The 27,111-nt window shown below is 33.5% G+C and overlaps 1 protein-coding gene across 2 annotated transcripts; it reads left to right on the top strand.

Annotated features, from left to right (window-relative positions):
* The first annotated feature begins 256 nt into the window (after window positions 1–256).
* Window positions 257–23,297, top strand: LOC111060128. 2 transcript variants are annotated; one of them, XR_005571606.1, is made up of 8 exons: window positions 493–655; window positions 13,688–13,844; window positions 14,759–14,811; window positions 16,595–16,630; window positions 18,208–18,325; window positions 20,518–20,630; window positions 21,318–21,394; window positions 23,066–23,297. XR_005571606.1 is itself a non-coding variant. In XM_039430650.1 (7 exons), the coding sequence occupies exons 1-7, from the start codon at window positions 599–601 to the stop codon at window positions 23,087–23,089; spliced, it is 522 nt and encodes a 173-aa protein (XP_039286584.1). In that variant the 5' UTR covers window positions 257–598; the 3' UTR covers window positions 23,090–23,297. The 2 variants fall into 2 exon arrangements, 1 of the variants encoding a protein (XP_039286584.1); XM_039430650.1 differs by lacking the exon at window positions 20,518–20,630 and having other exon boundaries at window positions 257–655.
* The last annotated feature ends 3,814 nt before the right edge of the window (window positions 23,298–27,111 follow it).

Below are 27,111 nucleotides of genomic sequence, written 5' to 3'. Positions count from 1 at the left end.
TTTTTCAAAAACTAGTCCCCAATCAATTCAGCATCGGTGTATTTCACCAGAGGAACTGAATTCCGGACAAAAACTTTCATTCTGTATAGCTCGCTAATGAAGCGTTTATGGATATATGTTTATAAGAACTTTTTTTCTTATTTTTACCTCTACTATCACGTATTGAATTATTTTACCATAATTAAGAGTCACCCTTTATAGGCTATACTAATTACACATTGTTATTGTAGTATTTTGTTGTTATTGTGTAGCCTCTGATCTTGACTGGGAAGCCTCATTAAATCAATAGCATGACAATATAATGTCAAGCATAAGTGTCCAATGTAACTTTCCATGAGCAACAAAGTGAATAAGTGCGAAGGGGATAGCGAAATAAAGTGATGGCGCAATTGAAAAGAGATGAATGAATAGGGTGGCAGAGGCGATGATTGAGTAATGATACCGCTCAATTGGAGTGGTGGTATACGGTGGGGCAGATCTGAATGCCAATGAGTTGCTTGCAAGCCTGCAATGAGAGGCTTTATAAGGGCGCGAGACGGCCGATCGACTCACTGGTTACTGGTCTCAGTCTCGCTATCAGGTCGGTCACCGCATAATCATGAAGTCGTTCATCGTTTGCATTGCTGTATCCTACCTTCTGGTCGCCAACATTAAGGTATTTTCACATGAATCTCTATCATTCAATCATTTATCATCAGTAGCATTAAGACAATTCCACAAAAAATGTTTAATATTGTGAGATGGAAGTTTTGGTTTGTTTCTTTTTCTCGATCTCAGGAGTATATAGATGGAAAAACAAAAAAAAAAATCTTATGCACATAGAAAAATTAGGTAAGTTAACTGATAACGGAATGTGCCTCTGTTCAGGCGTACAAGACAAACTCCTTGGATCAAAACGAACTCTTTGTGACCTTTGGGAGAAGTATTGAGACATTATATCTGGTTGATGTTATCTTAGCTAGAGCTTCAGATCCTTTGTACAAACAACCACCTACCGCTTTATGGAGATAAATTTACGAAAAATGTTTTATTTTAATTGGGTTTTCATATTGTACACAGATGAACTGCTTTATGGGGATGAATTTCAATGGAAGTTTTCTGTGAGACGGTTTGCTCATTTGACATATTTTGTTAATCCATATTGAATTTTTAAATAATTCACAACCAGATTAATTTGTCTTAAATTAATTTGTTTTAAATTTTCCATCATGAAGTTGAATTACTTGATCACAAAAAAACTAATTCCAATTTCTATGTATGCAGATTATCAATAATTCATTGTAAGATTAAAAAGAATAATTATTTGATCCTGAATTCCATGTTTAATCATCTATCCTATGACCATTTTTCTCATTCAAAATTGGACTTATCAGATTTTTACTTATTTCTGATCTTCTGATATTATTTCAATTTACCCACTCTATAGTGGCGTGAACTCCAAATATATCGCTTACGTGATCCTATTACAGTTCATACATATCTTACGTTACCTTTTCCGAGACCTTTGTCAAATAAAAATGAGTATGTGTGCGGAGTGCAGTTTGCCGGTCGTTAGGTCGGGCAGGAACTCATCGATATTGTGCTCGGAGTGCGGTTCGATTTACCATGGAAAATGTATTCAAAGTGGGTCAGACAGACCTTTGAGTGAGGCTGAACTCGAGATCTTGGCAAAGGGTGCTTGGAAGTGTGGGGGCTGTATGGTGGGAATTCGGCTTCAACGTGGTGCTGGCCCAAATTCGACCCCTATCAAGACCCCTGGCGCGGGGTTCGTTACTCATTCCTCGGGCTCTGTGGATCCAAATAGTTTGTCCCTCAATGACTTCAAAACCGATGTCATGAACTGTCTTAAAGAACTGCAGGAATCTCTCAATTTGTGTAATCAAAAACTCGACAACAATGCTAGTATTTTACACACGCAAGGAAACCTGATAGCAGCGCAACAAGAATTAATTAGGGCCCTGCAAAGTCAAAATGAAACGTTAAAACGAAAATTTGGTGTTCTGTCCATGCGTACGGACGATCTGGAACAATATGGGAGAAGAAATACTTTGGAACTACATGGCATTCCAGTTACGGCTGAAGAGGACGTTTCAAAAGTAGTGCTCGAAACATGCAAAGCTGTGGGTGTTGAGATAAGCGACGAGGCGATAGATACCTGCCATCGTCTTAAAAAACGCCCGGACTCACGAAACCCGCCACCAATTATAGTCAAGTTTGTACGACGCACAATCACCCACCAAATAATGCAACAAAAACGCAGCGTGAAAAAGTTATCAACAAGCCACATAGGAATGCAAGGTGAGATCCATCCGATATATATCTATTTCTCTCTGACTGCCCAACGTAGGTTCTTGTTATCCAAAGCCAGAAAATTACAGAAGGAATTTGGTTTCAAATATGTTTGGGTGGACAAAAATGGCTCTGTCAAGATAAGGATTGTTGAAAAGGGCAGAATCTACACGGTGAATTGCGAAAAAGATTTGTGCGACGTGCCAACTACAAACATCTGTTGAAATATAAAGTATAAATTAATTCTTGGTTAGACTTGATTCAATAACATTCCATTGAATTATCTCTTTTGCATTAGGGCGTTCAAAGACAATTTTATTTATAGGGCTTACCTTAGTAAGTCTAGGTTTCAAATTTTATAATATTACAGTCCTTTCTTCATTCTTATTATTTCACTATCTATTTAAGTGTTTCATAAAAACTGACCGATTACAAAAATAACTTATTCTGCTACGGTAATTAATCAACAAATGATAACAATATCAACAAAAGCACAATACTATCTCTTTTCATGTAGGTACGTTGCAGTTTTAAAGCAATCAAATTTTTATTTTCTCATCTGAAATGTATCCCAATATGTTTCAATAATCAATAGTAATGAATCCATTATCTACAGTAGATCTATATTTTGTTTGGATAGATTATAAATATGCTAGGCTATATTGGAGTGTGATTAGTTTTTCTTTCTTTAAAACAGAAGTTGTTTTTTTCTCAATGATAATATTTTGTGTTGGTCTTATCATATCATATTGTAACTCTTTTATGTCTATTCATCTCTATTAGTAGTCTCGAGCATATTATTGCAATAGCTCTATATTAAACATTTGGTATTGGATGGGTGTTTCAGCGTGATCATTTCCGAATATTATCAATTTTTGTTTTGCGGTATAAGAGCGTAATGTGGAGAGACACTAAATTCTTTAAGACTGCTTCTCAGTAAATGATAAACTAATCTTATCAGCTGTAGTGATTTCTACAATAAGCAGTATTTCGGGAAAGCTCATAACAATTCACCAAGCTGCTAAGCTATGTTCTGTATTATTTTCTTGTTCTCTCTCAATAAGCTACCCTTTTTTTACGGAATTGATCCGCATCGTTCAGCTATGCCACTTTTCGCTGATAAATCTAATCTTTTGAGAGCTAAATAATTGTTATCTGCACTGCTACCCACTGTTTGTTTTGACCTATTCCCTACCAAAAATTACAAAGGGATGAAGAGTTAATGTTGTCTTTGGTTATTCACGTATATTGAAAATGACCATGGATTAAAAAGAATGTTTTCAAGTGAAAACAAATAAAACATAAAATAATTTCAATTCTTCACTCTCCATTGTACAATACCGTGATTTAATTTTGTCACCGGTAGGCTGAGGTGGCCGACTTATGATTCTTCAACCTAAATCTCAATTTTCTACAAAAATTACATTTCTATTTCTACTATTTTTCCTCTCTTCCTTTTTCCTTTTCAGTAATAGAGTACATTTCATTTCAATTTGAAAAATATTCTCATAAATGTTTTTCGCGGACGACGAATCCGATGAATTAAATCTAAATGATAGTAGCCTATTACTTTTAACAATGGCCTTATGCTGGAGCAATATTTTGATGCTTGTACAATAAGTAATAAATTGTGTATTTTACAGTTGAATATACGCAGTTATAGAAGAAACTTTGATGAATTTTCAATATTATTAGATAGTTTTAAAGTTATTAAAATCAATTGTATTGTTTTGACTGAAACGTGGTTAGATGATGATGAGTCTGTGATGCGGCTCCCGGGTTATGATGTCTATCGCTCTGGAAGTAAACTCAATCAGAATGATGGTGTGGTAGTGTACATTGACAGTTCACTGTCAGTTTCCTCCTGTGAACAGCTGTGTCTGGGCGGGATCGCTAGCTGCCTGGCTCTTAACTTTACTTTTAACGGTGTGCCCTGCCACTTGTTGGCTGCCTATCGCAGTCCCAATACTGATATAAATCTTTTCACTGTCGCTCTCCGGAATTATCTCTTAAATTTGAATGATGATAGAAAAACCTTACAAATTTTTTGTGGCGATATTAATATTAATATTCTGGGTGTTGCATTGAGCTCCGTGCAGGAGGGTTACCTGGATATGATGTATGAGTTGGGTTTCATCAGCTTTATGAATCGGGTAACACGTCCTGCGGGGAGTTCATGTATCGATCACTTTTTTGTAAAAAATGATAGAAATATGGAAGTAAAATCTGCAATCATGGAAACAGCTATAACTGACCATTATCCAACATTTATTCAATTAGCTTCCGGGGTGCCTGTAGACTCGAACAATTATTGTCGGCCAAACATACCTACATACAGAGTGACCCAGTGGAATAATGTTGCGGCCGATCTGTTAGAAAAAGATTGGGGTGGTATCACTGCTGTTACAGACAACGTTGATTACTGTGCTGATACTTTCATAAATGAAATTACATCAACAATCGAACGATTTACTCAAATTAAATTAGTTTCAGCCAGGAATAGAAAGATTAAACCATGGATCACACAGGGCCTTATTAATTCAATAAGACATAGAGACAAATTGAGCAAAAAGGTGTTGAGGCAGCCGTTTAATGTAGGATTGAAAGAGGAGTACAGGATTTATAGGAACGCACTCAATGTTGCTATAAAGAATGCTAAAATACATTATTATAAGGATAAGGTGGATAGTGTAGGGGGTGATTGTAGAAAATTTTGGTCTATAGTTAATGAGTTGGCTTGTAGGCCAGGTTCAGCTGAGCGATTCCCCTTGGCGCAGTTTCATCAGGGGGGCGCACCTTCTGATTTAGAAATAAAAGAAATAGGTAACTCCTTTAATAATTTTTTTTCAAATGTAGGTGCTGAATTGGCTGATGCAATTCCTGAAAGGGGCCCTGAAGTGGTAAATGATGATGATTACATTGTTAATTCCACTTTCAGGTTGCAACCTCTTGACAAACAGGACATCCGGGAGATCTTGAAGGGGATGCTTGGTGGCTCTGCTCCAGGGCTTGATAACATTGATTCAAAATTCATAAAAGAACACATTGACGTGGTGATTGAGCCTCTTCTTCACATTATTAATGTCAGTATCCGAACAGGCCAGTTTCCAGGTGCTTTTAAAATGGCAAAAGTCATTCCTATTTTCAAATCTGGTACTAAAAATTTTATAAGTAATTACAGACCTATTTCTATGCTAAGCATATTTTCAAAGATCCTCGAAAAAGCAGTGAAAAACCAATTACAGAATTATCTAGAAACAAATAACATAATAGCAAATAATCAATATGGCTTTAGAATGGATAAAAATACATCACATGCTCTGTTTGATATAACAAAAGAGATCACGCAGAGGGTGGAAGATCGGAAACATGTTTTAATCACGTTTCTAGATCTTGCAAAAGCATTTGACTCTGTGGATAGACTGAAGCTTTTGAGAAAAATGGAGCTCTATGGAATCAGAGATGGTTCATTGAGGTGGTTTGAGAGTTACTTCCAGAGCAGGAAACAGTCAGTTTATATAAATGGAATTGGTAGTGACTCTATGCCCGTTGATTATGGAGTTATACAAGGAAGCACACTAGGTCCTATACTATTCCTAATTTATATAAATAATATAAGTAAATTGCAGTTGAATGGCAAACTGTTCCTGTTTGCCGACGATACTGCATTGGTTTCCTGTGGACGTACTTGGCGGGACGCTTTCAGTGAGGCCTCAAAAGACCTTTTACATGTGAAGAAGTGGCTCGATCAAAATAAACTCACACTCAATGTTGTTAAAACCAAATATTTGCCAATATATTTTATGAAAAATAGTATGCCAGTTCAAGAATGTCTCAAGCTTCACTCATGTAATGACCACCTGTCACTTACCTGTAATTGTGAGACGCTTGAACAGGTGGAAAAATACAAATATCTTGGAGTCTTCATAGATTGCAGGCTTTGTTGGACTCCTCATATGGAATACCTCAAATGTCGCATTCGTAGACTAATATATGCCTTTCGACAGTTGAGGGAGGTTCTTTCAGTCAATCAATTGAGAAGGACATACTTCGCCTATGTTCAATCAATTATAAATTATGGAATCCTGGCCTGGGGTGGAGCGTCCTCGTTCACTTTGAGAGCTGTCGGAATTGCACAGCGAGCAATCATAAAGACTTGCTTGAACCAGGATAGTCGCTATCCGACAGAACTGGCCTATCAAGAATTTCAGGTCCTTGATGTGCGACAGCTATACATAAAATCACTTTTAATTTTCATCCGAAGTAATAAAAATGCAATATTTAATCCTCTTATCCATCCCTATCAAACACGAAATATGAATATATTTGGAATTCTACAACCCAGATTAGTTAGCAATTGCAATAGATTTAATAGTCATTACATATGCCACATTCTTTATAGAAATATACCCGCCTACATAAAGCAAATAGAACCCCTTAGCCTTAACATATACAAACGATTTTTTAAATATGTGGTTATTTGAAACCGGCAGGGATGTCGCTGATCAGCTCATCTACTCCTCTTACCGATTTTGATACTATGTATATATTTTTCTTGTATTCATCATCATATATATGAATTAGATAAAAATCTTATCTATCATCATCATATATATGAAAGTATATATATCATCAATATATTGCTCATAATTTATCATTGTTCAAGTTCTAAATTTTATTTTGTGTGCCATGTTAAATCTATATACCATAATAGTTATATTGTACTACTTCAATACAAAACATATACTTTCTCCACTACATTTAATCGACTTTTATTTTTCAAATTATACTGTATTGTAAATATTTATAATTTTCTTTTTAGTATCAATTGTTTTTCATTAGAACTCTTTCCCCACACACAGACTTGTCTATGTGGGGAAAATTCACAAGTATTTATATTATTTATACATGTGTACTGTATTTGTAATGATTTCTGTGAATAAACTCAATTTGAATTTGAATTTTGAATTTTAAGGTTTCTTGCATAAAACTAAAAAACTTTGTATCTTAGACTTGACTGTCATATAACAAATTAAAGCTTACATAATTTCCTACAATATTTATTACATAATTTTTATATCTCCTATAGTTTTCGAGATATCCGCTCTTGAAGGTGTGACATTTTTGAAAAAAAACACGTTCACCACAATTTTTTTATATTTTTTCTCTTATAACTTTTTAAAAATCGATGGGAAAAATCCATGCTCATAAATCACTGAATTCTCTTCATTTTGATGTATAATTTCACACTTTCACGAATTTCCCTACACATTTTGCAGCAGCTTTAGTGTTGAGTGTGAAATCTCCATTTTGCAACAATAATGGACCAATTGACAAAGAAATTTGGAGGGAAAATTTTAAACACAATTTCTGACTTTGCAGCTTTGTTAAGACTAGTTGGGAGGAGAACATATCGAAAGTCCCCATTCCTAACTCATGTGCTAAGGGGATGGGGGTGGTTTAAAATTCGCATTTTCAGCATTTTGCTTCCACGCTCATATATTGAGAACAATGTGTTCAACCGACATAACTAGCGGTTCAAAAATTAAGCTTGATAAATCTCTACACTTTTTCCAGTGGATTTTGTGATATTCCCAACAGTTCCCGAGATATTCGCTCTTGAAGGTGTGTAATTGTTAAAATAACAGGTTTTTATCCAATGTATTGCTCTTTCAGGGCTTATAACTCTCCAACAATGTATCATAAAAACTGATACTTATCGTAGGTAAGTAGAGCCAGGCCCGGCCCTAGGGGTGGGCGGACCGGGCGGCCGCACAGGGCGGCAGATTTTTGGGGGCGGCAAATTTTAAGGAACGGAAAATTTTTAAATGCGAATAAATAATAAATTCAATGTGAATAGTAAAATTTTATAAGAAGCTTTTCCAAACTCAAGCTAATGAAGACATATATCTAAGATCAACAATGTCCCAGGAACGTCTGAGTGGTCTAGTGAACATAAAATAGCTCAGTCCCTAGATCTTGAAGAACTGGAGAAGGGATTTCCCTATGCAAAGGTCAGACGAGTTCTACTTAATTGAACAAGTGTGTTAAACAAACTCTTGTTGTAGCAATTGTAGTTTTGATTACTTAGCAAGTTAAATAGGCCCAATACTCTGTTGCAGTCTCTTGATTTGGAACTACTGTCTTAAATAGTTTAATCAGATATTTTGTGTTACTGTTCTAGTGCAGTCAATTAGAGATTATAGAATGAAAAGTTTGGAACACAATTTTCAACTCCACAGCTCTTTTAAGGATAGTGAGAGTATTAACATATCAAAAGTCCTCACCCCTACCTCATGTGCTAAAGGAGTGGAGGTGGTTTGAAAGTACCATTTTTTCATTTTTCTCATATATCTCGGAAACTATGCATCTTATGAACATTTGTACACTGTAAAAAATTGAAGATCACAAAATTACCAACAAGTTTTGTTCTCTACATTTTCTTCATATCTCTTATCGTTTCTGAGATATCCGCTCTTGAAGGTGAGACATTTTTTTGAAAAAAACACTTCTACCTCCAATTTTTTCATCTTTTCGGCCTTATAATTTTTTGAACGATTGATGAAAAAAATCCGTTTGCTGATTATAAGCTGACGGAGCATCAAATTATCTTCAATTTGATGTATATTTCCACTATTTTACGCATTTCCCTACGACTGTTGCAGCAGTTTTAGTATTGAGAGTGAAATTTTCTGTTCAACAACAATAGATCAGTTGACAATGAAATTTGAAGGGAATGTTTGGAACTCAATTTTAGACTTTGCAGCTTCGTTGACACTAGTTTGGAGGTGAGCATATCAAAAATTCCAACCCCTACATCATGTGCTAAAGGGATGAGGGTGGTTTGAAAGTTGCATTTTCCACTTTTACTTACATGCTTATATCTTGGAAACAATGAGTTCTATTGACATAATCATCCACATAAAAATGAAGCTCAATGAATTCCCTACAAGTTTTGTTTTGTAGAGGTTTTCAATAAATATGATACTAACTTTTCGAGATATATATGTTCTAAAGTGATTCATTCTCAAAAACCCAGTTTTTCTTCCATTTTTCGCTCTTTCAAGTCTTTTAAGTTCTCAACAATTGATGAAAAACGAATGTGCTGATTAAGAGATTTTAGAGCATTAAATTATCTTCCATTTCATGTATAATTAGACTATTTCAAGCATTCCTATACGATTTTTGCAGCAGTTTTAGTTTTGAATGTCTTGTTTGGTAGGAAGTTTAGAAACACCCCCTGTGTTCAGTTCCGCAGACGTTCCAATAGGTACTCAATATGGATGTTCATACTGAAGCACACTCCAATTTATGAACACAGAATAGTGTGATATTCGAAAAAAGTCACTTGTTGCAAATCTTGATATTTGACTCTCAAACCCAAAACTGCTGCAACACTCATAATTATGGGAATGCATGAAATAGTCGAATTATACATCAAATTAATGATAATTTAATGCTCTACAATCTCGTAGTAAGCACATTCTTTTTCCATCAATTGTTGGAAAGTTATAAGAATTGAAAGAGCGAAAAATGGAAAAAACTGGGTTTTCGAAAATGCATCAATTTGAAACATATATAGCCTATCTCAAAAAGTATCAGATTTATCGAAATCCTCTACCAAACAAAACTTTCACTCTCAACACTAAAACTGCTGCAACAGTCGTAGGGAAATGCGTAAAATAGTGAAAATATACATAAAATTGAAGATAATTTGATGCTCCGTCAGCTTATAATCAGCACGGATTTTTTTCATCAATCATTCAAAAATTATATGGCCGAAAAGATGAAAAAATTGGAGGTAGAAGTGTTTTTTCAAAAAATGTCTCACCTTCAAGAGCGGATATCTCATATCTCAGAAACTATAAGAGATATGAAGAAAATGTAGAGAACATAACTTGTTGGTAATTTTGTGAGCTTCAATTTTGTACGGTGTACAAATGTTCGTTCATAAAGATGCCTAGTTTCCGAGATATATGAGAAAAATGAAAAAATGGTACTTTCAAACCACCCCCACCCATTTGGCACATGGGGTAAGGGTGAGGACTTTTGATATGTTAATCCTCTTACTATCTTTAGAAGAGCTGTAGAGTTGAAAATTGTGTTCCAAAATTTTCCCTCCATACCTTTATTTGAGCATTCGTTGCCTGCACTTATTCCTCAATATTTATATTTGTCAAATATTTGTTTAAATGTTATTTTTAACTTGAAAAGCTGATAACCTTCTGGCAAATTTCCAAGTAAACAATTATTACACGGGATACCTGTTGGTGGGGGGGGGGGCGGCGTTTGCCGATTTCGCCCAGGGCGGCAAAGTCCCTAGGGCCGTGCCTGAGTAGAGCATTGAATTCTCTTTGAAATAATTTATTATTTCACTATTTGAAGTTTTCCTTTCATTGTTATAGCATCTTCAATGTAGAGAGTAGAATTTTCATTGCTGCAAGTGTCAACTCAGCTGTTTGACACCTTCAACAGAGGGGATAAAGATGCGCACTTTTACTATGTTCACCAACTAACTAGTCCAAATTAAGCAGCAAAGTCAAAAATTGTGTCACAGATACCCCCTTCAAATGTCATTGTCAATCGATCAATTAATGCAGCAATGAAAATTCTACCCCCTACATTGAAGCTGCTATAACAATGAAAGGAAAACTTCAAATAGTGAAATAATAAATCATTTCAAAGATAATTCAATTCTCTACTTACCTACGATAAGTATCAGTTTTTATGATACATTGTTGGAGAGTTATAAGCCCTGAAAGAGCAAAACATTGGATAAAAACCTGTTATTTTAACAACTACACACCTTCATGAGCGAATATCTCGAGAACTGTTGGGAATATCACAAAATTCCACTGGAAAAAAGTGTACTAGAGATTTATCAAGCTTAAATTTTGAACCGTTGGTTATGTCGGTTGAACACATTGTTCTCAATATATGAGCGTGGAAGCAAAATGCTAAAAAATGCGAATTTTAAACCACCCCCATCCCCTTAGCACATGAGTTAGGAATAGGGACTTTTGATATGTTCTCCTCCCAACTAGTCTTAACAAAGCTGCAAAGTCAGAAATTGTGATTAAAATATTCCCTCCAAATTTCTTTGTCAATTGGTCCATTATTGTTGCAAAATGGAGATTTCACACTCAACACTAAAGCTAATTCAATGATTTATGAGCATGGATTTTTCCCATCGATTTTTAAAAAGTTATAAGAGAAAAAATAGAGAAAAATTGGTGGCAAACGTGTTTTTTTTTTTTCAAAAATGTCACACCTCCAAGAGCAGATATCTCGAAAACTAGAGGAGATAAAAAAAAAGTTATAGAATAAATATTGTAGGAAATTATGTAAGCTTTAATTTGTTATATGACAGTCAATTCTAAGATACAAAGTTTTTTAGTTTTAAAATGGTACCTTTAAACCACTCACACCCCCTTAGCACAGGGGGTATAGGGATGGGGACTTTTGATATGTTCACCTCCTTACTACCCTAATCAGAACTGTGGGGTCAAAAATTGTTTTCCAGACATTTCCCTCTATACCCTTTTTTGAGCATACATTGCCTGGACTAATACCAATACGGCAATAAAATTATTCAATTATCATTGTACTTATATATATATGCATATAACATTTTACAAATTTTCTGAAATTATCGATCTATTTTCAATAATGCCGTGCTACCAATTTTTCCTTAAATCGGTTGGAATAGCATTTCACACCTATTAACCTAAGGAAATTTATCGGCTCCAATGTAATAGATTCTTGATAAACTATGAATGGATCTATCGCCTATGAATGAGAAATCCAGTTTTCAGAGCAAATGAACTTATAATCTTCAAAAGAATTTTGGCAATATACACAAATACACAAAGAACAATATATTACAAGCCTAAGCATCTAGAGTTACTACGAGCTAAATAGGTACTTATCCAGTTTGTAGTTGAAAAACAGTGGCTATTGGCTTGTATACACAAATAGCAATATACGGACAAAATAGAACACTATAAACTGTTTAAAACTCAATTTAAAACATTAATAAATTCACTTAAATAGAAAATTATTCAGAGAGCAAAAATTTACAACACACACAGCCAGCCATTTTTCTAGAGAGAAAGAAGCCACAGGAAAAGCTACAAGTCAGAACAGAGACACCTCAAAAAATCATTGTCTACGTTATGGACACGTCACCAAAAAATTATAAATTACAAGTTTAGAATTCACATTTTATATTTGTTCTCAATAAAACTTTATTTTGAAACTGTTATTTTAAATTTTTATATATCATCTCTATTTAAATAAACCATTTATCTATTAATTCTGTTAACCCAGCCTCGGTGACACCATGGAACAATGCAACAATCATTTACGATAAAAAATTCTCAGTCGAAAAGTTTGTCCGTATATCGATGACTCTGATATTTACTATAAAGTTTCATAGATCTCGAATTGAAGATTCAATTCCAATGTGAGAAAAAATGTAATATTACAATAAAAAGAGAAATTAGAACACCTTACAAATTATTTGTTTGCCAATCCATTCAAATACAGAGTTTTAATTCTGAATTCATTTTCAATTTCCCTATCAATGTGAACTGAATGACAACCAGCACGTTATTTGTTATCCAATCAATTTCTAATTCTTTTGTTTGAAAGAAAAACCATTGTTTTACATTAGAAGAAATATTTAAAAATTAATACTGCTGATTAACTTATAACCTAATGTTGAGATGAATTGCATCAACTTTATGAACTTATATTTACATATACTTACAGACTTACATTTGATTTGAAAATTGATTCATTTAGTCAGATTGAATGTTAGAAAGCTTCCATTCAGAGTTTCAGTTCCACATAGATTTTTATGAAATACTAAGAACCTGCAACACAACATTCAAGTTGCTCAGTAATATGACAACCAGTTCAATCTAATTGAATGTTAGAAATTTCCGTCACTCGAGTCTCAGTTCAAACAAAACAATAATTCACCCTACTAATATTCTAAAGGCCGGTTTCCGAGCTTGGGATCTATCAGTTCAGGACTTACAGAGCCCAAGACTAAAATATTAATAAAAATCTAAAAATACTAAAATACAAGACTAACTGCTCGGATCTAAATCGTCTTTCTGAGTTATGGACGTATCTTCTAGATTCTATCTTCTAAATATCTTGCAAATAAATTAGTAGGCCTACAGTGATAGATTACAGTGAAGTAGAGTGGCTACAAACCCCCCTGCACCCCCCCCCCAAGAACCAACTTTGAATGTCCAAACACTAACTAGATAACATAATCATTTCAATAACAGTTGGCATGTATCAATCCTGGGTCCATCACTGATATTCGTAAATAGTTTTCGTTTGTCGATTCGCTTGTATAGTTTATAATGTTTTTAATTGAAAGGCGGACGAGGCAACATCTTCATCAGATGCGGAGTCGCTGATCACTTCGACGACCCTGTCTCCAGCCTCGAACGAATCTGACGCGGCCAGGTCTGCCATCAAGGAGCAGCTGGCCAAGCTCACTGAGAGCTGCAAAACCTCCAGCCAAGCCAATTCTGGTCAGTCAACAATCACCACTTCATTCAAAATTTAAAACACACCGATCCACTTCTATCAAATTAGGCCTAATAAAAAACATTTAGCTAATGTAGAATAGGATCAATAGAGTTGTTTTACCGTGCCTGCAGTGTGAACAATAATATAAATGCCAAATCATCAAAAAACATTATTCTATTACTAAGGCCCATATGCTAACACTACGTTCAATGCTAAACCACGTTTAGGCTACATGTAGATATGGTTGCATAGGTAATATCAATGTACCTAGAATGCATTCACCATATAATAATTAATGTGTTTCATACGGGGTTTAAACGAACAGCTGACATTACTCCGAATACCCGCATACCGAATATAAAATTAATTACTTATTAAATTCGACAATATTACTGAGTGAAGAAGGATATTATATTACAGAATAGGTACAGAATGGAAACTGTCAATAAAACGCCTATCTAACCAATGCTTTTTACATGGCGCAAATACTAGACACATCACGTGACCTTGGGAAGTTCCAATCCTGGTCTCCTGATTGGCTTGCAGCAGTGAACGAGATCAATTGATCCGGATCATTAAAGTGATCCGAACCTACCATCAATACTATTACAATGCGGCGCTTCCTAACAAGATGGCAGATTTTTGCAGATTTTTGTTTCCAAAAATCATAATATTTTTACCAAAAAGTATGAATTTTTTCTCAAAAAATGATTTTGAACAAATTGTAAAATCAATGAGTCTGCAAAATAGTGTGGCCTTATCTTATAGATTCTGAAAATATTGACCTTTTTATTCACTACTGTGGATTGAAAAATTGTTGAAGGCAAACAATAAATGCAACAGAACTGACAGTTCAGTTTATGAGGCTTAAACTGCACATAGTCAGAAATATAATATAAGAACATTATTTTTTCAGATGATGCCAAAATTATTGGAACTGAATCAGTACCAAAGACTGAAGGAGAAAAGGTGAGTAGAAGCCTTCATAATTCTGATTTAAAATGAATATATTTTTTGCTTACGAAATAAACTTCAAGGTAAATAAGTTTTTTGTGATTGGAAACGGCTTCAATTCAAAAATTATTTGATTTTATTAAGATTGAAAGAGATATTCAACTTTGAGGCCTTCTTATATTACCGTATTGTATGATCATGATGATAATATAATAGAAAGAAGTCCATGGAACTTCCAAACCAAAACGTAATCTTGCAAATGTGAATTATCGATAGGCTTGAATAGCCTACATGTGTAGCCTATAAATGAAATTTCTATATTAATAAAACTATTGTATTGGCAGGCACGTTAGCCTATTTGTGTCTGACAAAATTCCATATTTAACTGATAAGTTGCAAATTACGGTATGTCAATGCAATATTATATTTCATTGTAAGCTATAAATGGTAGATAGGAAATCCATTCTCAATAACTTATTTTGAACAAATTAAAATGATTAAGGATGTTCCAAGTTGCATAATCGGTATTCTGTTTTTAAATAATATACCTATACCTATTAGTCCAGACAATGAATGCTCAAAAAAGGGTATAGAGGGAAATGTTTGGGAAAAACATTGGGAATTGAGGGAAAAACACATTTTCCCTCAATTTTTTGTTATTTATGATCTTATATCTTTTTGAATATCGATGAGAAAAATCCATGCTGATCATGAGCTTATAGAGCATCGAATATTCTTCAATTTGATGTATAATTTCACAAGTTTACGCACATCCACAAGACTGTTGCAGCAGCTTCAGTGTTGAGTGTGAGATCTTCAGTAATGCAAAAATAGACCAATTGACAAAGGAATTTTGAGAGAATGTTTTGAACACAATTTTTGACTTCGCAGCTTTGTTGGGACCAGTTAGGGGGTGATCATATCAAAAGTCCCCATCCCTATCCATTTTGCTAAAGGGATGAGGGTGGTTTAAAAGTTGCATTTTTCAATGTTTTGCTTACACGCTCATATCTTGAGAAAAATGCGTTCAATCATGACTAACTATTCAGAAAAGAAGCTTGATAAATTCTCTACAATATATTTGTTCTATGGTGATTTGTGATATCTCCATTAATTTTCGAGATATACGCTCTTAAAAGTGTAAAATTGTTAAAATAACAGCTTTCCTTTATTAAAGGAAATTATGTAAGCTTTAATTTCTTATAGAATAGTCATGTATGTAAAATGCATAGTTTTCGAGTTATATATAGTTATATTATAGTTATTTACATAGCTAAGGTGAATGTGATATTTTCGAGCTCAAAATTTAAGTGTTTTTATTATTTATTTTGTGAATTTATAGTTTGTTTCATGTTTTTAAGAAACTTTTATTATTAATCCATCCAAATTTAAAATTGTTTGTTTTATTCTAATTTATATTTTAGATTGTGATTTGGTGTAGAAATTTGAATGGACATAACCTATAATATTTGGACAATTTAAAACTAAATTAGGAAATTGAAGAAGTTTTGGGCAATAGCCTGTTTTTTCTTTTCCGATTCTTGTATTTTTTGCTAACCTAATAAATAAATAAATAAATATGCGAGAAATCAAAAAATGGTACCTTTGAACCACCCCCACCCCCTTAGCACAGTGGGTAGGGGTGGGGACTTTTAATATGTTTACCTCCTCACTACGGTACCCTAAACAGAACTGCGGGGACAAAAATTGTCTTCCAAACTTTTCCCTCTATAACACCTTGTTGACTGGGCTACAAGTAGTAATTATTTATTCATTATTATTTTTTGTTTATTTTCAGTGCTTCCTGCAGTGCGTCTACACTGGATTGGGAATTGTAAGTAAAATTGTTTTCTTATTTTTACTCGATTTTTAAAATTTTGGTAAACATTTCGAATAGTGAGGTGTGTAATGAAGTTTAAACTATAAGTGACATCCTGGGTTGGAGAGCTTGCTCAAGAACTGTTGTACCGTATTGTAATCTTTGAAACCCGCTACTTTTAATTATACATAATTGATTAAAATTTCCCTTACAAGAATAATTTGTCGGTAGGTCTCATTGGGAATCCTATTTGAAATTAAAAATTACTCTTCAAATTTTGCTTTGCCGCTTCAACATTTTTACCTTCATATGAATCTAAATTGATTTTTTATCTTCTTAAAATGTATCTATTTAGGGCTAGTTGTTTTTATTTATAGAATAACACTATAGTACCTTTTTTGGGAAGTTTTCAATATAAAATAATATATTAAAAACACAAATTAAAACTACTATAGTTTCGATGTTTCACATCATCTTCAGATTTTAAAAATAGTTGAAAATTTGAAATAAATTTCAAATAAACGTTTCTTATTCGTGTTTTTAATCTGTATTATAAAAACTTCACAAAAAGGTTCTATAATGTTATTTTATAAATATTTTTTATATGAGAGGGTGGTCATGTGATACATGATTTCGATACAGAGTTTGAAGAGAAAATAAATGGCAGAATCGGCACTTTGTTTTATCAACCAGAATCATTTTGTTGATGTAAAAGTTGTCAATTATGTTGTCATGACATATTGTCAATATTCTTTATAAATAACAACAATACTCCTCATTCAACCAATAATGCTAAAAGTTTAAAGTGGATCTCACTCTAGCTTTTTCTTCCATAATTGAACGAGCGTTAGCGAGTTCTCGCTTTTGACTTACTGAAGGTCAAAGTCGTTGTCCGTCTGTTTGTATGTTAATAGCTTTAGAAAGAATTGATCAATCGGCTTCAAATTTCGAAAACGTATTCTTCCAACCTTTTCACAGCTCAAGTTCTTTGGACAACAAAATTGACTCACTCCTTCGTCTTTTTCAGGATATAAAATAACATTGAAAGTGCATAAGAAAAGAATAAGTTATGATTTATCATTAATTTTGATCAGCTGAAGAATTCATTGCATGTAATTAATACAGTTTTTCCATTTACTCATTCATAACATCAGCTGAGTCTATTTGGGAGCTATCACACGCGCTGACACATTATTTCAGCTGGTTAAAATGTAAATTATGTTGTATACTACGTATAAACTCGAGCTTTGCAGTTTACAAATTTTGAAATGTATTCTTATTTTAGAAATAAATCATCTATCAAGAAGATTAATCTTAAAATCGTTTTTAATATAAGATGTAGAATGTAGAAAGACAAAAATGGATACATTGATTTATGTCATGTTATTTATTTTCATTGAATAATTTAAAATATATTAAAATTGAAACTAGAGCAACAATTCTCTAAATATTTTCTGTTGCTAATTCTACCACATTGATAAGAGGAGTCTCCTTTAGAGGAATGAGGAATCCCCCATTATAGCTAAGCTAATGGTTAGAGGCTCAATGAATTTATTCTGAATAAATTCTAATGAGCTAACATTTTATTTCAGGTGAAGAATGATCAATTCTCTGTAGAAGGAGCCAGGCTTTTGGCACAGAAACGATTTGGAGCTTTTCCCGAAGAATTGGAGAAGGCCAATCAACTGATTGAAACTTGTTCAAAGGAAGGTAAGGGTAGGCCTACATTAATGTATACCCTATTGGTATTTTATGTAAATCACTTATAAATAATATTAAAATAAATTTATAACTGCCTAAAAGCTGATAGTTTGATTAATGAAAAATAAAGATTGGTGTAGACTTCTAATGATTATAGCATAGCAATAGACATAATATCATGCCTAAAGTGTAGGCTACTTATACAGGTATTCTAGGTACCTTGTCCAAAGGTATCCTAGGTCATGTCAGAGGCCCTGAAATTGATCAGTTGCAACCTGAAAACTCTGACACCAGACCTGAGCCAGCCAGGTCACACGATATTATTATTTATTTATAATTTTTACAAAGTAGCACTGATTGGGAGAGAAAAACTAAGGATACTCCTTGTACTACTTCTCTCCTAAATTTAGATAACATTTTGAATGTCCGAAATAGGGTTATGGTTTCACTTTCCTAAAATTTAGTTCATTTTCACTAAAAAAAAACGAAAACTAAGAATTTTAAATTTTGACGGTTAAAAACAGAATAAAAACCAAAAATATCACACTCAAATCACCATTAATATTATTGGAACATTTTTGCGTAATTTGACAAAATTTAGAGCCAGAAAAAACACAACTCACTATTCAGAACAGCTGATTATTCATTTAAGGACTAATCTAATCTAGTGATAACGACACTTATTATCACTTATTATTATTATTATTATTATTATTATTATTATATTATTATTATTATTATTATTATATTATTATTATTATTATTATCATTATTATTATTATTACCTTGTCCAAAATCATTATTACAGCTCCACCCTTGTTGAGCTGGTTAGAGCTTTACCATTAACGGAATAACTTCAAAATTCAGCAAAATTATAAAATATAGTTACTAGTTCGACTTGAGCATTCACAATTTAACAAAAACGGTTTCTCAGGAAAATTTCACACAATTCTGCAGAATTAGTAAATTTTTCTTTAAAAAAAACTGCTGATTGACTCAATTAATTAGTGGCTGTGGCAATTTAAAGAGTTGAATTTATAAAGTATTAATATCTAGAAAACCGGAGGCTCTCCTAAATTCGCCTTATAGATGAATATTTCCTTTGAAAATGCCAGCATATTATTTCACATATTCATCCATATTATTATTTTTTTACTTTTTTCCCCAACACAATATTAAATTAATAAAGTTATGACTGTCGAGTGAAACCCTTAAGCGCCGTTGAGCTGAAAATTATTATTATTAGTATGTTAATACTGCAATCATATAAATATATATATACTTTTTTCATATTTTACTTTCAATTCCAAACTATGTTTAAGTATCATAATTTCCTTAATTCAAACCAGTGTATTTTAACTGTCTGATTTTGTTCGACTCCTCCCTGCACACGGACAAATCATCCACGTAGGGAGTATATTCTTTATATTTATTATTGTTACACTATTATTCTGTAAATATGTCTTTTATGATGAATAAATTTGAATTTGAATATATAACTTATTAGCACCATCTTCACTATCAAACATTATTTGGATTTAATAATTGGTACGGTACTCAATGTCCTACGGTATGTCTTCAATAATACAAACTTTTCCTAGTGAATCTCCTCATCGATTGTTCGAAAACAATAGGCCTATAAAGAATGATAAATAACTTAAATTCTTAGTCTAAAATGAAAAGTAACACGTACTGTACCAATAGTTAGTTATTATTTCAATAGAATCATCTTCAAACTTTTTTAAATCTTTAAATCATTCTCAAACTTAAAGTTGTTATAGCTGCTGCGTTGAGACGCATTTGTTTAATTAAGGTATAGTTACGTTCAAAGAAGATGGAACGGCACTTATTTACACAAACATCACAACGCATCTAAGACAGCACACAGTTAGTAATATTATAATTAAGTTTGACTGGACACTTCAAATGAAAGTATTTATGAACATTTATTGGACAAATAATAGGTAATCTATGATAGCAGTGAGCTTCATGTATATTTACCACCCATTATTAATTTGCAGTTTTGAATTATCACACACTCTTCAATTTTAGTGAATGAGAAATAATTTCTAGCTACGATACTTTCACAGAGGAGTATTTGAACTGCCTACAACTCAAGAACTGAAAAACCAGAGAAAATGAAAGAAATTGGAATGAAATATCGCCCCCGGATAAAAGTTAGGCTTTTCTTTTGTTTTAAGGGATCAGTGAAGAAGGAGGATTGAAGATGAAAAGGAGGAGAAGAAGGAAGAGAAGGGTGAGGGGAACTTTGCCGAGAGTTACAATTACCAGGCGAGGAATAAGAAGGAGACGGGTAAGACGAAAAAGATATCATAATTTGAAGCAAAATCAATGCAACATTGAATATCAGTTGGGGAATCTTACAGAATATTTTTGGTCTGAAAAATCACCTAACATTATCATTTTCTCTGGAAATATTTCGTCTTCAACCTCCTTCTTCCTGTCACTCTGTGTAGATAATACCATCTTACGTGTAATAGAAAATTTCTTCAATGTTAGTGTTGCTGAAGAATTTTGATAACCATGCATGAACAGACGAAGGAAAGCTCTTGTTAGCAATAATTGCTTATAATTATTATCATTTTACAGAGAAGATCTCAAAACATATTTTGAATCATCAAAATGTTGGATTTAATCACAATCTGTGATTATTGATTCACTTAATTTTTTTTATAAATCAACGACTATTAATCTATTCTCGAACTTTTAGGTTTAAAAGTAAGGTAACTCACTTTGAGAACCAAAAGTCAAAAACAGATTGCTATTCGTTGATTTATTCACTTTATTGAACTGATAAAGATACTGATAGCACTTAGCAGACTATAGCCAGTATGATCATACACTGGTCCCTTAAATACCCCAGTTATTCTGATTCTCTCTTAGCCTACCGAGATTGAACGATCAATTTTTAGCACGTCTTGAAATTGTTTGAGATAACATTCTATTCTATCATGAAATGTTTTCTTCGAACTTATTTCAGCCGTGAAGAAAGACTCCAAAGACAAGTGCCCAATGGGCTTCCTCATCAGACAGTGTTTCGTCAAGAACGGCCAGAAGGTGAGAGAAATTGAAAATCAATTTTATTTCTATGAATCATTCTGTAATATTTTTTCTTGAGTAGATACATCTTCCATCTTGATCAACAAATGAAAATATTTTCTCATCTCGATCAAAGCTCTTCATGAAGTTTGTTGTTCAGAATGGATGAAGATATCTTTCAATTTTCATACTTTTTTCTGGGATGCTTCTCTTTGCAACATGAGTTCTTGTAATTGTGGGGAAGCAGATAATATTAGGGATGATCGTGAGCCACGTTACATATGAATAGATAAAATTGATATAATTGGATAGATGTATGAATTTATCAATTTGAAGAACCGAATTCAGGAAGAGAAGAAATTTTGAACTTGCACTTGTTTTTCATTCCAATATTCTGATAAATGAATAAATATGATAAATTTATATATGAGAATACGGTACTTAATCTTCTGTTATTGAACAGTCTACGATATATCATTTTTCATAACGGATGCGGCAGTGAATCAGGTGATTTGGTAACCCTGCAAATAGAGTTTATTTTTGTCGAGGTGGGGAAACGCGACTACCGCCATCTTGTAACTCCTGCACTACCATTTACGTATTGAGCACCAGGAAGTCCACAGAAGATTAACGAAAAGTCTCTTCACAGTTTCAGTCACAGATTGTGGTATGGGTGGCAGCAAAGTGTTGCTGAAGCAATCAGCTTAATCTTTGTATTTAATCTCTGCTTAATCTCTTAATTTCTAATCTCTGTATGGGTGGCAGCAATATAGAGAAAAGATAGCATGAGAAAATTTCCCATGGTTTAGGGCCTTATGTTCCAAATTTCACTGTTAACTCAAGCCGAGAGTCCTAGTAGATTTTTTCGTGGAGCTATGTGAAGCTGATAGTCTTTTATACTGTGCCGTACTTACACTATCATTCGTCCAAAACAGTAATAATAGAGAAAAGTCGACATTAATCGGCTTGAGTTAACAAAAAATCAGCTTGAAATTTGGAACATAGACGACCTGTACCATGGGATATCTTCCTCTATGGTGGCAGGTAGCACACATCTTGTTTGAAAAACATGTTTTGGTCATAAGGATTACGAGTAAATTGAGTTCGAAGAGAGTTTTTTTTTAACATGTTAACATAGAGCAGAGCATATTCACTGTAAGGAAATATTCATGTTGTTTTCAAAATTATGCTTCTAGAATAGCCCTTTTGATGATACTGTGACTTTGACAGAGTGAAGAGACTTCTTGTGTATTCTCTGTAGATGTTCTGGTGCCCAATACGTGAATGGTGAAACAGTAGCTAGAAGATGGCGGTAGTCACGTTACCCTCAACACGAAAACAATATACTATTTGCAATATTGCCAAATCACCCGATTCAAAATGCCGCACCCTTGATTAAGCTTAAATGGATTATTCAGTAGGCTTACAAACAATTGTTTTTTTTTTTTTTTTGCTTTATAAGACGTACGGTAATTACTCTGAATGAGAAAAATCCTTAAGTGATCAGGGTGAATTAGAAAATTATGTGGTTGTGTATTTGAATCAAATCGATTAATCTCTAATTTATAAGACCTCATCTTATATTTTCTAAAATCCTATTTCATTCCGTATTACTTTTACATTTATATTTTAGAAAAAGTCAATTTTTTCCTGATAAACATTTTTATTATTTTCATTATTTGGTTCCAGATAAACTTCTTTCCTAAAGCCTAACAACTTGCTCTGGAAGACAACTTAATTACTTCTATAAAGGAAATCGACAGGCACAAATGAACTTGGAATACTTGAATATCTATCGAACAAAATTTAGTCTAGTTGATGAATATAAATAACATCTTTATTTTATACGGTACTGAACTGACTGCTCATTATTTTTGTTAGAAGTTATTTATTTGTAATAAATATATGTGATGCATTGTTTTATGGTTCATAATTAGTCAGAACCTATATCCCTTCACCAAATTAAGTTTTGAAAAAAATATTTCTTGATTAGAATATGCAAAAGATAAACTCTTTTGTTTTAACAATGAATTTATTGATTTACAATAGCCTACAACTACTTGTGTTTCAATCCTTATAAAATCGAAAATGACGCCAATATTCAGAGCAGATTGCAGATATACGAAACATAGTCCATTCAATAAAGACAAAACAAAAAATGGAGTGTGCTTGCAATTTATATTGTGTAGTTCTGATTCTTGAATATTATTAGGATATATGGAAGAAGTCCAGAACCAATTTCATCAAGCAAAATTTACTTGTGCTAGATACAGAGTGGCCCAGAAAACCTGGTATTTTCTTTTCATTTTCCAGTTTTCAGCTATTTCTGCCAAATCCAGTAATCGGACAGAAAAATTTGCAATTTCCTCTCGCCTTTTTTGAGATTATAAAATACTGAATAAAATAAGATCATTCGAACTCTCTATCTTCAATGAGTACTGAGTTATGATTTTTCAAAAATGAGTAAACTATAAAGAAAAATCAATTCTGATGAATTTTAGTTTTTGATCAACAATATCATTCGATTGTTATCATTTAGATGTATAATTTAAAATCTCTCTGGGCGTATTTTTGTGCTCTAGAATATAAGATCAGGTAGAGCGCTCTATCACATATAGATTTCCAGGTACATCTGACAACAATGCTCCTTGTATTGTGAGAAAACCTAATTTTCAGCTTCAACCATCATCACCAACTACATTGTCTTCACATTGATGTTTCGCACAATGATATAAGTTCATGTGATCATGTTCTATGAGAATCACCCGTTATATGCACTTTATCTCAGTGTTTCCTAGTGGAGAGGCGCACATTAACACACCTCAAGGATCAAAATTTCAAACACGTATAACTTTTGATACAATGCTCGGATCTCATCGTACTACACTTCATTCTTCTCGGATCGTCAAGGCGGTCAAAAATCATGCATCATTAGTCAGATTCGGTCAAAAATGGAAAATTTATTGTTGAGTGTACTTGAGCTCTTAATCCAATACACAAAAAATGGCAAAATTATAATTCTAGGAGATGTTTCTAATTGACCGAACGTAGTGAGGTCTATGTTTCAACTCGGATTTTCTTTTGTCTGTCTGTATGTAACGCGAGTACGGCCAAACGCATTGATAGAATTCGATGGGATTTGAGAAATTATAATAAAATTATTGATTGAAAAAAAATAATTTTTTTCAGCCTTACTTAAATAGTTGAGAAATATTTTTATCAGATGGAAAGGTTATCACGGAACTGGATAAATTATCATATATGGGATACAAATTCAAACGTGAACTGAATTAGTTTATTAACATAAGTGAGTTTTTGATCTTGGAGAAAACAAATAACAGTTTTTAAGAGTAAATTATGATGCAACTGTGAAATTGTGATTCAACTGAATCAACTAGAACAGGAGACATCAGATACTTGTGGATGAGAAAACTGCGTGAGGTCTACTGTTCACAGACTACTAGTAATTTAAAATGAAAGAAATCTTAACTTTCTTCACCTGCTATGGAAATTTTGAGATGTTATGTGCTGATTGCATATGACAAATTTAAAAAAAGACAGAACAACCAGATAAACTTATAATAACTCAAAGAGACTGTACAAATATGAGTTGAAGATGACACAGCTAAAATGCAATGCTAACTTCATTGATTCAGCCAAAAATAAATGTGCAGCTGCTTGGATAAAGTTCCAAACCATCTCTGACAAATTCTACATTGGTTTCCGCCGAAGACTTCAATAATTTCTTTGTAAATACTGACTCTGAAATGCTGGAAGCAATTGGACCAGCTGAGGAGCTTTCACTGTATCTTCTTCTCCCGGATCCATGCTTAAGTTTGGTCTGAGGGAATTGTGATCTAAAGAAATTGCAGATATAGGATCTAGAATGAGGTCATCTTTCAGTAAATATATATTTATAAACATTCCAGCTCTATGATAGAAACTGTCATAAATGTTACTTCGGAACCATTAACTTCTTGGTTCAATGCCTGCATTAGAGAGTCCGTTTTTCCACGGATACTCAAGCATTCCAGAACAGTGCCTATTCATAAAAAGTTTGCAGAAAATCACCCAAAAACGAGTTCCTTAAGAGCAATAGTCTGTTGTCCACTTCACAGTTTGGTTTTAGGCGAGGAAAATCTACTACTGATGCAGTCACTTCAGTTGTGGCCTAAGTTGAAAAAAAATTTGACAGTAAAGACTACACAGATGTTGTACTTTCTGATCAAAGCCGAGCTTTTGATGTTGTTGATCATAATATCTTAGCGAAAAAACTCCATATTCTTGATGTACGTAACAAGGCTCTAGAATTTCTACAATCATATTTGAGAGATAGAAGTCAGACTGTATGTGTGAACTCCAGTTCTCTATCTGTTCCTCGTGGAGTTCCTCAAGGATCCATTCTTGGGCCTCTACTCTTTATAATCATGATGAATGATATTGAGTACAGTATTGGTTCCAAAGTTGTCTGTTATGCTGATGACTCATCTCATCCATGGTCACTGTGGATAGGGACTTGAATGTTCTTCAGCAGAAAATGATCAAGTGTCAGGATGAGGCTGCAGTGTGGTTCTGTGCAAATGGTTTGCTTCTGAATAGAGATAAAACTCAGTAGTTAGTGTTTGCACTTGGACAAATCACTGAGGGTGCAGGAAGTGGCAGGCTTCTTGGTCTCACACTTGACCGAAAACTTTCTTGGAGTGAGCACATAGATAGTGTATGTTCAAAACTCTCTACATCTGTATACTTGCTTCGTAGTCTCAGGGAATCAGTCCCCAAAAAGTACCTGAGGTCATGTTACTTTGCGTTTTTTTCAGAGTGTCTTTGTCTACGGTCTCGAACTGTGGGGCTGTGCTCCAGATGTCCAAATGGTACCCCTTTTACAAAAGAAAGCTATCAGGATAATCTCCGGTGCCGCTTATCTTGAACACTGTAAGCCTCTCTTCATTAAGGAGAAAATTATGATGGTGTATAGCATGGTAAAATTTAGGCTTTTAATGAGTGTCAAGAGAAGAATAGTAGCTTCCTTTGCAGAGATGAAGTGCACAGTTGTAATACAAGAAACAGATATAAATGTTCCATATTCTCGGTTGGGAAAGATTTTAAAGAGACCCAAACACATTTCCCTTAAGCTTTTTAATGCGCTACCATGCTCGCCGAGGGTTTGGCAGGAGTCCAGATTCAAATCTGAACTGGAGGGCATTCTTATGCAAAACCCTCTATATTCTTTTGATGACTTCTTCCAGGTGAAAATGGAAAACGTTTTCAAACTTTAATTTTTCAACTCCGTTTAAGTCTAGAATGGCCATATTGAGCTTATTTATTTTTCTATTTTCCACAAGGATGATCATAAATTATATAGGCACGTTATTTTATAGTAATTGTATGAATTGAACCAATTCATTTTGTATTATAACTAGTATTATATTGTATTATTGACCGTTCCAATTGCCATTTTTTATGTTCTCAAAGGAATAAAAACATTCTTATATGAATGGTAAAAGTCGGAAGATATTGTTAATCAAAAACTAAAATTCATCAGAATTGATAACTCAGTACTCATTGGGGATAGAGAGTTCCGAATGATCTCTTTTTATTCATCATTTTTTATATCAAGGGAGAAAACCAAAATCACGGCTTTTAAAGGGAAGTACCCAACAAGATCAAAGATTGTGATAGACAACAAGGTATTGGAGCAGGTGTCTCAGTTCAGATATCTGGATTGTGAAATTAGT

The sequence above is a fragment of the Nilaparvata lugens genome, chromosome 6 (genome assembly GCF_014356525.2).
Source record: "Nilaparvata lugens isolate BPH chromosome 6, ASM1435652v1, whole genome shotgun sequence".
Taxonomy (NCBI): Eukaryota; Metazoa; Arthropoda; class Insecta; order Hemiptera; family Delphacidae; genus Nilaparvata; species Nilaparvata lugens.
This window is presented reverse-complemented; position numbering and strand designations above follow the sequence as displayed.

Coding starts and splice junctions, on each gene's coding strand:
- LOC111060128 (XM_039430650.1), top strand. CDS start 599: ATGAAGTCGTTCATCGTTTGCATTGCTGTATCCTACCTTCTGGTCGCC. Junction 656..13,687: donor TTCTGGTCGCCAACATTAAG/GTATTTTCACAT, acceptor TTTAATTGAAAG/GCGGACGAGGCAACATCTTC. Junction 16,631..18,207: donor TCTACACTGGATTGGGAATT/GTAAGTAAAATT, acceptor ATTTTATTTCAG/GTGAAGAATGATCAATTCTC.